General features: G+C 48.4%; 2 protein-coding genes across 2 annotated transcripts in view; one reads left to right on the top strand and one right to left on the bottom strand.

The window, feature by feature from the left end:
• The window catches only part of LOC103460682 (calpain-8-like), a 15082-nt gene extending 12501 nt beyond the window's left edge, over positions 1–2581 (bottom strand). The window contains exons 1-2 of the mRNA XM_008402964.2: positions 1053–2581; positions 667–915 (exon numbers count right to left, since the gene is read on the bottom strand). Coding sequence (XP_008401186.1) covers positions 667–915; positions 1053–1178 — 375 coding nt within the window. The 5' untranslated portion in view covers positions 1179–2581. The remainder of the gene's footprint in view (positions 1–666; positions 916–1052) is intronic.
• Positions 2582–3122: 541 nt separating this feature from the next.
• The window catches only part of LOC103460694 (calpain-3-like), a 12692-nt gene continuing 4326 nt past the window's right edge, over positions 3123–11488 (top strand). Inside the window, exons 1-15 of the mRNA XM_008402970.2 lie at positions 3123–4597; positions 4669–4738; positions 4808–4926; positions 6067–6200; positions 6277–6451; positions 7196–7270; positions 7342–7427; positions 7534–7608; positions 7699–7859; positions 8689–8834; positions 10456–10467; positions 10553–10761; positions 10868–10907; positions 10988–11056; positions 11287–11431. Of these exons, the coding sequence (XP_008401192.1) occupies positions 4361–4597; positions 4669–4738; positions 4808–4926; positions 6067–6200; positions 6277–6451; positions 7196–7270; positions 7342–7427; positions 7534–7608; positions 7699–7859; positions 8689–8834; positions 10456–10467; positions 10553–10761; positions 10868–10907; positions 10988–11056; positions 11287–11431 (1753 nt within the window). The 5' untranslated portion in view covers positions 3123–4360. The remainder of the gene's footprint in view (positions 4598–4668; positions 4739–4807; positions 4927–6066; positions 6201–6276; positions 6452–7195; positions 7271–7341; positions 7428–7533; positions 7609–7698; positions 7860–8688; positions 8835–10455; positions 10468–10552; positions 10762–10867; positions 10908–10987; positions 11057–11286; positions 11432–11488) is intronic.

Raw genomic sequence — 11488 nt, 5'->3', positions numbered from 1 at the left:
ACAGAGGCTGATGACAGATTCACTGACAGAACCAAACAACACGACAGACAGCTGGACAAATGCCAGACAAGCTGGAGGATTTTGGTTTCACATATTCCATACAGGGAAAATATTCATATTCTGCTCACTACGCTCCAGTTCAAGCCGGGACATGCAGTCACATGCAGCTTATCAAGTTATTATCTGTTACTGTTTATCGAAGGAAGCCATCGTTGAGCAAGCACCTGGGCACAGTGGGCAAAAATTACTCGTTTTTCACAGGAACAAACATCCAGAACCAGGAGCAGAACATCCACCAGCAGCTTTCCTTTAACGCTCATCTTTCAGAAACTTTATTTATTTAGAGGTTTAAAACCTTTTTGGGGCCCCATGGAGGCTTGGGGCCCCATGGAGGCTTGGGGCCCCATGGAGGTTTAGGGCCCCATGGAGGTTTAGGGCCCCATGGAGGTTTAGGGCCCCGTGGAGTTTTGGGGCCCTGTGGAGGCTTGGGACCCCATGGAGGCTTGGGCCGGCCCTGCTTCTGAATTTCCTGTTTTTAATTATTTTCCAGTACATGAAAAGAAGGCCTCCTCCTCCTCTGGACCTGAATCATCCTCAGCCTCTTTAGTTCACTAAGCATCCTCTGACCTCTGACCTCCAGCCGCGTTCTGCGTGTTCTGAACTCACCGCCGGTCTGACCCACTCCACCCGGACCCGGTCGGCGGGCTGCAGGAGGTCCCTGCCGATGGAGCGGTGGTCGGGGGGGAACATGTCGTCGATGAACCTCACCCGGCGGATGAGGCAGTACTCCTTCAGCTGCTGGAAGTCCTGGTTCAGGAACTTCTCGGGGTTGGAAGCGGTTCCATATCCGTCCGTAGAGTGACGAGCGCTGATGATGTTCATGCAGACGCCTGGAGCGAGCATGGCTGCAGCGTCCTGCAGGAAGCACAACCAGTCTGCACATCCACTGAAGAGGTCCCCAGAGGGATACATAACCCTGACACTCAAGCAAATGTTTCATAGATCACTATTCCCTGAAGCAGCTTCCTGCTGTGAACACTGCAGTCACTTACCTTTGAAAAGTTCCTGTTAGGATCTCGCCTGGTGTTGCTGTGGGGAAGACTGAGTCTGGTTTGAGGAGAAGCTGCAGCTCCTTTATAGAGCGGCTGACGCCTGAGGCTGGTTAGCTGAGCTGCCATTGGATGGAGGCGAAGCCAGAGGAACASCGTTCAGACCTGCACACTCAGTCAAGCAGCAGAGTCTGCCAAGCATGAAAGCAGAAATGTTTGGAATGATTTGCCACAGTTTGGTGAATTTCTCCACGTTATTCGAACAAACAGCATGAATCACCTGCAGAAGCAGCTTCTTCATCAGCTGCTCTGGAAAGTGACTCTCTGTCGGTGAACATGTCGGCGCCTCAGCATGAGACTCAGCCAGGTGTGTGACCATCAGACGCGCTAGTCTGGATTCTTAAAGCGTCTTTGGAAAAGATGCAGAAAATCTTAAAGCACATCAGAGACTGAAGGAAGGAGTTTTTAGCCTCCAGATGTCTTGCACTCATTTCCTTCATGGATGGCAGCAGAACGGCGCTGAACCGCGAGCAGGCTCCAGAGCAGAGGGGTTTAAGGTCCTGGTTCTCACCTGGAGGAGAATGGCTGGAGACTCACCCGGCTGGTGTCCGTTTGGTCAGATTGAGACTCTGACACAGCCCGGCTGGAGGAGAAGACGTGGCTCTGAAGCAGGACGCTCATTAGGTGAACTGATGCCGGCGCGGTGAGGTCCACCACTTTCATCCTGCTGCTCCTTGATCCCGGGTCTTTGCTGCCTTGGCATCAGGGTCAAAGGTTGAGGGGATTCTGCAGCCAGGTGGTTCTGGTCTTGGGGTCCGCCATGGAGGTGCAGCCAATCAGCACCAAGGGAAATGAATGGTRCTGGTCGATTGGAGTGGCATGTTCAGCTCTGAATATTGAGGAGTAATTGTAGTTTTGTTCCACAGAAACAGGCGCGTCCTAAACCAGGACTAAATGTTGATTCTGCTGCCATCTGCTGGCCTCGTCTGGATGGAGATGTATTTACTCTGATGGAGAGTCCGTGACATCCTCTATGACAGGGCCGACYGCATTTGTGGTGGTAATAGAAAATTTCGTTTTCAGTCTTAATTCATTCTTGAAGGAACTGATGATACTTTTTACCATTTATTTACTGATAATATCTGCTTTGTTTTTGTATTTCTGCAAGATGTGTTTGTCCATTAAATAAGTTTGCAGATAATGTTTAGATGTATCCGCAGCCGTGATAGCAGAAGAGACCTGAAGACATCTTGGGTAAAATGCTTGATCTAATGATTGCCTTAAAGGACTGATGTGTGGGATGTAGTTGAGCTGAACCCATGAACTGACAAAGAAGTGTTAGAAGTTCCTCCTGAAATCCTTATCAACTGTCCTGCCATAAAATCATCTCCTCCAAGAGGTGAGGGATAGTTCATGAGGAGGGGTCAGGGTGTCTCTGGTCCATCTGGCAGTAGAGAAAACATCAGACTTTGGGAGGGTCTTTGTCTTGCTGTGACTATATAACGATGTGATGTGTGTTGCTCAGGGCTCTTCTACTGACTGCGCTYAGTGAGAAGGGTCTTCRAAYGCTTTTGCCTTCGAATAAAGAAACTTAAAGACAAAGATTAATCTTTCTCTTATTGAAACAGATTCTCATTCCTTGATAATGAAATTTCCATAACATGGTCCAACAAGCCGAGATCAGAGAACCTCTCTGTTCCAGCTGGGAGATCAGGGCCAAACAGATTCCTCAGTAACTCTGTAAGAGCTGAACTCAAAGAAGGAAGGCGCGGCTGTTTGCTTCCGCAGCTTTATGAAAACTGAACAGCAGACGCCAGGAGAAGTGAAGCCAGAGACTTTATGAAACGACTGAATGTCGAGCTGAGCCTGTCGAACAGCCCAGAGCCGTTAAACTCACAGCAGGGCGGCGAAGCGTTTCTGTAAGGAAACATTCAGYTTTTATCAGGTCACCTCTCCGCTGCTCCAACTGCTTTGATATTCAGGTAATTATTGACAGGTGAGCCGCTGCTCTGGGGATCATAAAGTCATAAAGTCAGCAGCAGGTTCACCTGTTGGCTCGTCAGGCAGGAAGCCGCAGTCGGCTGCAGGTGCCTCCAGGTGTGGCTCGCATCGTTTCTCTGTTGCTTCGGATCTGAAGTCTCAGCTGAGCCTCCAAGGTGAGATCTAACTTCTCGTTGCTCCGGCTGTCAGTGCAGGACACACAGCGGCGGGAATCTGACCTACAGGTTTAGTTTATCTGAGGAGCTGTGACATGCTGAGACTCCTTGATGATTCTTCGCTTTCTCTGGATGACTTCTGCGTTCTGATTAGCAGACAGGTTCAGGAGGCGCTAGGCATGATGGGTAAACCCCTTCATAGGCTCAGCAATCAGCATTTTTCTCACTGGTTGTGAGTTTCATGGAAACTCAGCTGTTCAGTCTTTGTCTCCTTCACATGGTGTGGAAGCGCTTTTATTTCCTCTGAACCATTCCTGAGTTCTAGCTTCGGTTTTCTATGCTTCTCACTTTCCTTCCAGGTGTATTTCAGCCTCGGACTTTTCTTGACCCGGTTTCAGGAGTTTCTGTAGACGATTCTGTTGCTTGATGCCAAAGATCAAACACAGGATGTGTGTAAGAAATGAGAAGCTCCTCGTCGCACCAGCKGATCCAATCACAGGATCCAACCTGTTGGCCTAGTTAAATCCTGTTGTCCGCTGTTTTTGACCAGACAGTAGGTCAATGCTAAAGATGCTAACGGTGCAGAATCCTGCATCCAAGTACGTTAATGGGAAGACATTCCAGCAGCTGGACTCCAGCCATGTTTATGCTGAATGGCTTCTGAAGCAGAAACATCAGAACCGGGCCGGAGAGAACGGRCCGGACCGTCGGCGTCCAGAGTCCTCCTTCAGTCCTCCGTTCCCAAAGGGAAATTCAGATGAAAGGAAACCTATTTAGGAGTGAAGGTGAGAGTCTGGAGGAAACATGAGGAGCTCAACAAAGTTTCACCTGAAAGGAAAAAAGTTTAGACAGGATAAAGACGGTTCTGCTGTAGAAAACTGCAGAACAACCGAAACGCTGTTCTCTGGGAAATCAACTGGAATATGGAACTGGACCTGCAGTTCTGAACGTCTCCACTGGTTACCAGTAACTAACTRGTTACTTCCAGAAACGGCACATGGTTGCAGATTGTTGCTGAACTGATGAACCAGCTCTGAGTTTTGCTGTTTGTTTGTTTCACTCTCATCTCCTGAAAAGCTCTTTACAGGAGCTTTAGGTTAACCAGGCCTCGCCTTGACCCGCAGTCCGGCGACCTTTGACCTCTGTCCCGCAGCCATGCCGCCTCCAGGAGCCTGTCTGAACATCATGGAGGCCCGCCACCGCCGGGACGGCTTCGGCCGCGCCTGCAGCCCCGGCCGGCTCTTCGGACAGGACTTCCAGCAGCTGAAGGAGTTCTGTGTCAGCAGGCGGCTGAAGTTCATCGACGACATGTTCCCGCCTGACAGGAAGTCCATCGGACAGGGAGTCCTGAGCCCCTCGGACCTGGCCCGGGTCGTCTGGCTCCGGCCGGCGGTGAGTGGTTTCAGATTAGGCTGATCAGACGTTGTCAGATGGAAATCCGGTTGACTTGTTGCTTCTTGCAGATAATTGCTCAGAACCCGTCCTTCGTCCTGCGAGGGTTCTCCAGGTTTGACTTTGGTCAAGGAGTTCTGGGTGAGGCCCCGTTCCTGTTGTGCGCCGTTTCATCGGATTTCCTGGTAACTTGTTTGTTTCTCTGATCAGGAAACTGCTGGTTTCTGGCGTCGATCGGCGCGCTGACGTTCCAGGATCCAATCCTCCAGCAGGTCGTCCCTCAGGAACAAGGCTTTGATGAGAACTACTGCGGCCTGTTTCATTTCAGGGTAAAACGACACGCCGTCTCCATGGAAACAGGCCTGGTTCTTAGTTCCTGCCAGTCCGTTGTGTGGCTTTCGGAGCGACGCTCCATGAACTGTGCAGTCCTTGATGGAGTCGTGCTGCCGGTCGCAGACGTTCCTCCCCGGGTCRGTTTCTTCTGTCTACGCCGGAGAAGAAAACTGTCCCAGAAATGATGGGCAGAAACAACATGGCTGTCATTTTGAGACCAAAGTCGACTAATTTAACGGAGATGATAAGGGGATCATGATCCATATTCTCAAAGACTTTATTTTCTAAAGAACATTCAACACTGGAGCTGGAAAAGTTTAAATATCCAAAATAAACAAAACAACAATAATTAAAATGGATTATGATGATTCTCAATATKTGGACAGGGAAAACAGCCAAAAGTGCCAGAATATTTAAAAATCCCCAGATTTTCATTGATAAGTGAGAGAAGCATCTCTCTAACTGAACTGAGCTCATTTTAATTTATAGCATGATTAATTTACTGGTTATGGGGAAGGCTCTCCTGGTGCCGCAGTCCGATGAAGTCTGCAGGTCTGCATGTTTCCTCATCCAGTTTCAAACAGGGTTGTAGGTTCAACTTCCCCAGAGGCAGATGGTTCTGCTGAGTAACATGGCGGATATTTGACCCCGGGTTGGTTTCCTGGCACTGACGTCCGTGGAGGTCGGAGCGTTGGGAACCAGAACCGTAACGTGTGTTTGGGATCGTTGTCCAACTGGGTCCAGGTTGGAGTTGAATCTGGAGCCTGACCTCCTTCTTTAGTCGTTTTGTACGATGCAGAGGACCACTGGTCATGAAACGGTCCCACAGGATGACACTGCCACCACCATGCCTGACGGTTGGTAGGGTGCTCCCAGGTCTTAAAGACTCTCCCAGACTTTTCATTGAGATCTGATTGTTCAGTCTGTTTCCTCTGAGCAGAGGAGCACCAGATTGTAGTCTGGATTTTTCCTGAACATCCAAACATGTAAGYGAGGAAAGAAAGGGTTCAAWCAGAAGGCATTAAAACCTCCGATTGTTCTGACTTTAGTCACCATGATGGGTGTATGTAAACTTCTGGACACCAACGGTTATTTGGCAGCTAGTTCTGGGCTAACAAAACGTTTTCTCTGTTTAGTTCTGGAGATTTGGGAAGTGGGTGGACGTTGTGATTGACGACAAGCTGCCAACGATCAACGGCAGCCTGATCTTCGTTCAGTCCAAGAAGCAGAACGAGTTCTGGCCCGCCCTGCTGGAGAAAGCATACGCCAAGTAYCCGCGGACCGCTCGTGTTCAGCAGCTTCCTCTCTGTGGTCTGTGTGTTACCTTTCATGCCCTCCTCCATCAGGGTGTGTGGCTCCTACACCGACATGAACGCTGGGACTCCTGCAGAGGCCATGATGGACTTCACCGGAGGCGTCCACATGTCCATCCCGCTGACGGATCCTCCTCCGGACCTGTGGGGGATGATGTCCAGAGCCGGGAACTTTGGCGCTCTGCTCAGCTGTAGCACGCCACAAGGGGTACGGAGAAATCTGTCCTCCATTTTCTCATGATGTTCACCTCAAAATGTGTCTGACATTTCACTACACCGCGTGTCGCTGGTGTGACCTTTTGGAAAACTTGCCTCTTAGTTCAGTCGGTTCTGAGTGAGGCAGAAACGTAGCGGTCGTTCCCTGCTGGTTGGGGCAACAAACCCCGACTGCAGACCTCCATCACACCAAGACCAGGCAGTCATGGCTCAGTGTTAGGAATAAACAACGCAGCAAGTCAAACCCCCGCTGTGAGAACCAAGGATTTATAAACTCAGACATGCAGCTAAGCCTAATCTATAGATTATATGCAGCATTAAACCAGCATATAAAAGAACCAGTCGTCTCATGTTAGGACCTTTTCTGGGCTCTTCCTGCGAGCTGATCGCTGATTGAGAGGAGGAACCTTGAACTGATCCAGATCTCGATGTCCTTCAAACAGAGGCTTCAGTAACTGGATGTGGCTTTTAAAGGAAAATAAAGCTGAACTTCAGTGGAGCTGAATCTTGAGCTTTGGATGGACCGATCCTACAGGCAGCATGCTGAGAGACGGTCTCCACATGGCAGCGAATGCCAGTTTATCTGAAAAAGATGATTAAAAACCTATAAAGGTTTTTTTATTTATTATTTTTCTACTAACATCTAATTGGGATGGGCTGYATAAACCACCCATCCATGTTGGACTTGCAGCATCTTCTGCTGTCAGAAATATGAATTCTTGTTTTGCATCTGTAGGAGTCGTCCTCGTTGACCTYGTCTCCCAACGGCCTAGTCCAGGGCCACGCCTACACTGTGACTGGAGTCGTCCAGGTGAAGGCTCCCACCAGCAGGCAGGGTCGTAATAAACCTGGCTGTTGCTGACGGTGTGTGTTGCTGGCCAGGTGACGAGCAGAGGGAAGCCGGTGAAGATGCTGCGTCTGTGGAATCCCTGGGGAAAAGGAGAGTGGACCGGAGACTGGAGCGACCGGTGAAGAAGTTCATCTCTGAGTCATGATAAATGGCTCTGCAGCCGGTTCATTCATCTGAAGGTAAATAATGCTGCAAACAGTTAACAACCGCTGCTGTCCCTGCAGSTCGTCTCTGTGGCAGACCGTGAGCTCCCAAGACCGAGAGAAATGCCTTTCAGTGGTCGACGACGGAGAGTTTTGGTGAGTGAACTTATTCATCCAGACGTCTTGTTTTATTTCCCCCTGAAAGCTTAAAGMTGACGTTTTATTTGGCATCGTTAATCATGACAGGATGACGCTGGAGGACTTCTCCAAGTTCTTCACAGATCTTGACATCTGTGGTCTGAACCCGAACTTCCTGGACGAAGACTCGTCTTCCCAGTGGACGACCTCTGTGGCGGAGGGCCGGTGGGTGGCGGGAACAACGGCTGGAGGCTGCATGAACTACAAAGGTAATTATTACAACTACTGCAGAAAATACCAAAATGCTTTAAACTATAAGTAATCTTTCCAGTGCATCCAACAGAGGAAAGGCTGAAAGGCTCAGTCTGGATAAAACTAAAACTGTTTGGAGGTTTTCAGTCAAATATGTGAATTAAAATATTCCAGAATAAACATAAAGAGATACGTAGAAGGAAGCAGCRACTTTTCTCTTACATAATCCAGCCAAACTAGAGTTTGCTCCTCATCTTTTGAAAACTGGTCAGTTGATGGGAAGATGGGAGAATCTAAATCAGGAGGAAGACCTGAGGGTCGGCGTCGCCGCTCTGGTTCCTGCTGGTCGCTGCTGAACTGTGAGTCGCCGCTTTGGACCGAAAACCCTGCAAAGGTTCAGCAGGAGTCAGAAGAGATCCAAGTCCAACTTTTCAGCTTTAATGATTAATTATTCAAATTCAAACATGAACGTCAGTAAACTCTTGTGTCTGATAAGAGCAGGTAGAAGTCGATGACTCATTGTGTCAACATCAGAAGACAGAAAGTCCTGACAGTGAAGACTGCAGCTTTCCTGAAACTGATCCAGTTTCCCAGTAAGACAAACATATGAAGACAAAACACGTTAAATAATGTCAGACCTTTATGACTGAGGCCGTCTAGCTGCAAAGTACAGCATGAAGGTTTCCCTGAACTCTGGCTGGTGGAGTGCTGCGTAGCGTAGCGTAGCGTAGCTCCGAACCGGACGCAGGCAGACGATGTGACAGTTTCCTCTCACTAACCCAGTGCATGCAGCCTTTGGGCTGTAGCTGTCCATTCCTTGCTGAGAAGCCTGACCTGTGTCTGCAGACAGCTTCTGGACCAATCCACAGTACCGAGTCAAGCTGTGTGGCGAGAAGGCTGAGAAAAACATCCTGGTGTCTCTGATGCAAAAACCTGACAAGAGGAACCGACACCTGGCCCAGAACCTCCACATCGGCTTCTCCATCTTCGAGGTAAATCTCAGCCGTTTGGCACCAGGACTCATTCTACTGACTGGGTCAGTTAAACCAAACAGGAAGTTTGATGGAGGCTGGTTCTGCATCATAGAATCCAGCTTTATAGACGTCAGTAGAGGAGCAGGCAGCACACAGTCCAGTAAATCCACCAAGTTACTTTTCCTCCACATGTCGAGTTTGGCATGGAGGTGAGAGAGACCGAATCCTGCTGCATGGCCTGTTGCACACAGGCTGTCCTTAAACATAAAGGCCGGTTACCAACCAAAAGCACTGCTGGGTCCTCAAGGTACTGAGACAGTAACCTGCAAGTTTCCTGCTGGTGGAGCCCAATAGTCAGGAACTCTGACTAACCAATCTGCTGTTCAATACATATCCAGCAGATACCCATTCCTCCAATTATTACCCTGTAGTTCTCCTAAATTCATCTTCACAGCACTACGATGGTCAGGGCGTCCTGAAGGCGTCTGAAGGGAAATGTGTAGAAAACTCTCGCTGTGTGAACCAGGATTTGGCACCATGTTGGGAAACATTTAGGAAGCAAACCTTTGAGCACCACCATGTGAACTTGTAGATAATGTTGTAGTAAAGACCGCCTAACCCGAGACCAGATCAGGACCACAGTGTATGGAGACAAGACCAAGACCGGCCCTGCGCTACGTGACCCAATGCAATGTGAAATATGATCAAATTGCTTCTTGCATTGATCTGAAAGATTCATATTCCCATAAAAACAGCTAAATATTAAACACTTGGAGCTGAAATAAATGTAACCAGTATCATTATCAATTCAAACGCTCATCTGGTGCATCCCAAAAAGACAACGCCCTGGGCGGTTGCCCATATCGCCCATGTCAGAAACCACCACTGTCTGCACCATTAAACAGAGCAATTAATGCAATTCCCCGACGGTAAACAACCCACATCTATGAACACTGCGCAGGGCGCAACAAGCTAGAAGAACCAAGCACAAGGCGACGGTCTCTCTCTCTCTCTCTCTCTCTCTCTCTCTCTCTCTGTCTCCTGCTGCATGAAGCCCAGCAGCTCAGAGCTGCAACATCTGTGACATGACGGGAGACAAAATCAGTCAGAGAGCAATGAGCATGTTCTGTCTGCTCTCAAGTTCTTGTTTTATTTATTTACTAATAAATATCAATGTATATGATTAAATAAAATAATAATGGCTACTGCAGAGTAGCAGAGCATTACAAGAACAAAGAACGGCTCTCAGCGAGGCTCCAGTTCTGTCATTCTTAGTAAAATCAGATCGTTTATGAATGCACCATCTCTGGATTGCAGACTTTGGTCACAGTGTTGTCCCGTACATGCGACAACAAATTAACTGTTTAGTGATAATTTTACAGTTGTGTTCTTGACCAGTCTGGAAATAAAATCCTCAGCACCCGAGACCATCRAAAAGTGGTCTGAGACCAAGACCGGTCTCTAGTTCTACAGCACAGTAGACATCTGAACACGCCACCAAAGGTCCCCTCAGCATCCCATAAATATACAGGAACTGGCATGTAAACCCGCCGTGGTTCGCTGTTGGCACCCTGCAGGTAAACATAAGGTTGTTTCATGTCTAAATATAAACTGATTTCTTTTCATCTGATTTTTCCAGGTGAAAGAACAGGTAAGATGTATTTTCACAGTTTCAACATTCATTTCATATTTAATAAATCAGCGTTGGAGACCTGAGACGTTCTGTGGTGCCACAGCATCAGGCACACAGGGGGAAATTCACGGCCTCGTTCTTCAGCTCTCAACAACCCGTCGCCCAAACGAAGACCTTCATGAACGCTCGGGAAGTGATGGAGCTGCTGACGCTGAAGCCTGGAGAGTACATGATCGTCCCGTCCACCTTCCATCCCAACGAGACGGCGTCCTTCCTCCTGACCATCCTGTCCAAGTCCGAGACCCGCTGCTAGTACGTCTGCATCATCAACACCGTGGTCGTGTTCTGCATCTGTTCCACTCTGGAATAAGGAGTGTGTGTTTGTATAGACGCTCTGTGTGAATGCTTTTGTTCACAGTGAGAACTCTGGTGAGCGCTCTCCAGAACCGGTTCCAGAGGTACCAGATCACATCCTCACAGATCATGTCTGGCTGACGAGGCACTGACTGAATTCAAACATGGCTGATGTGTTATTCAGGCGATGAAGGTGAAGAACAGACAGGAGGATGAAAATAAGAACGCTTTCTTCCGTCAACATTCAGACAAGGTACAAATTCTGATTTATCAACATTTATTTATTTAAGGCTTTTATACGAGTTAAATATTTCAACATAATGTTAAAGGCAGCAATGGACAACATAACTGCTCCTCTTGGCCCTCTGGGGTTAATTTCTGCTTCTAAACAATCTGATTGGACGCTGGAAAAGACAAAAGTCTCTTTTCAAGTTGTGCTAAAAGGATTTAGCCTATCAGCAAAGCTGTTCTGGCCTAAAATAGCACCTCGATGCTAAACATGTAGCAGCTAAAGCTAATGTTAGCGTCCACACTGTAAAGAAGCTCCAGGACCTCCAGGAGTTCCTGAAACTCTGGAAAGATCAACTTTGCTCCAATGAGGTGGGGAAGAACCTGAAGATTAAAAACCGCATATGGAGGCCATATGGACTGTCGCAGGTTCGATTCCCAACCTGGCGACCTTTGC

The sequence above is a fragment of the Poecilia reticulata genome, unplaced genomic scaffold (genome assembly GCF_000633615.1).
Source record: "Poecilia reticulata strain Guanapo unplaced genomic scaffold, Guppy_female_1.0+MT scaffold_276, whole genome shotgun sequence".
Taxonomy (NCBI): Eukaryota; Metazoa; Chordata; class Actinopteri; order Cyprinodontiformes; family Poeciliidae; genus Poecilia; species Poecilia reticulata.
Note: the sequence above shows the minus strand (reverse complement) of the source record. Positions and strands in the feature narration are given on the sequence as shown.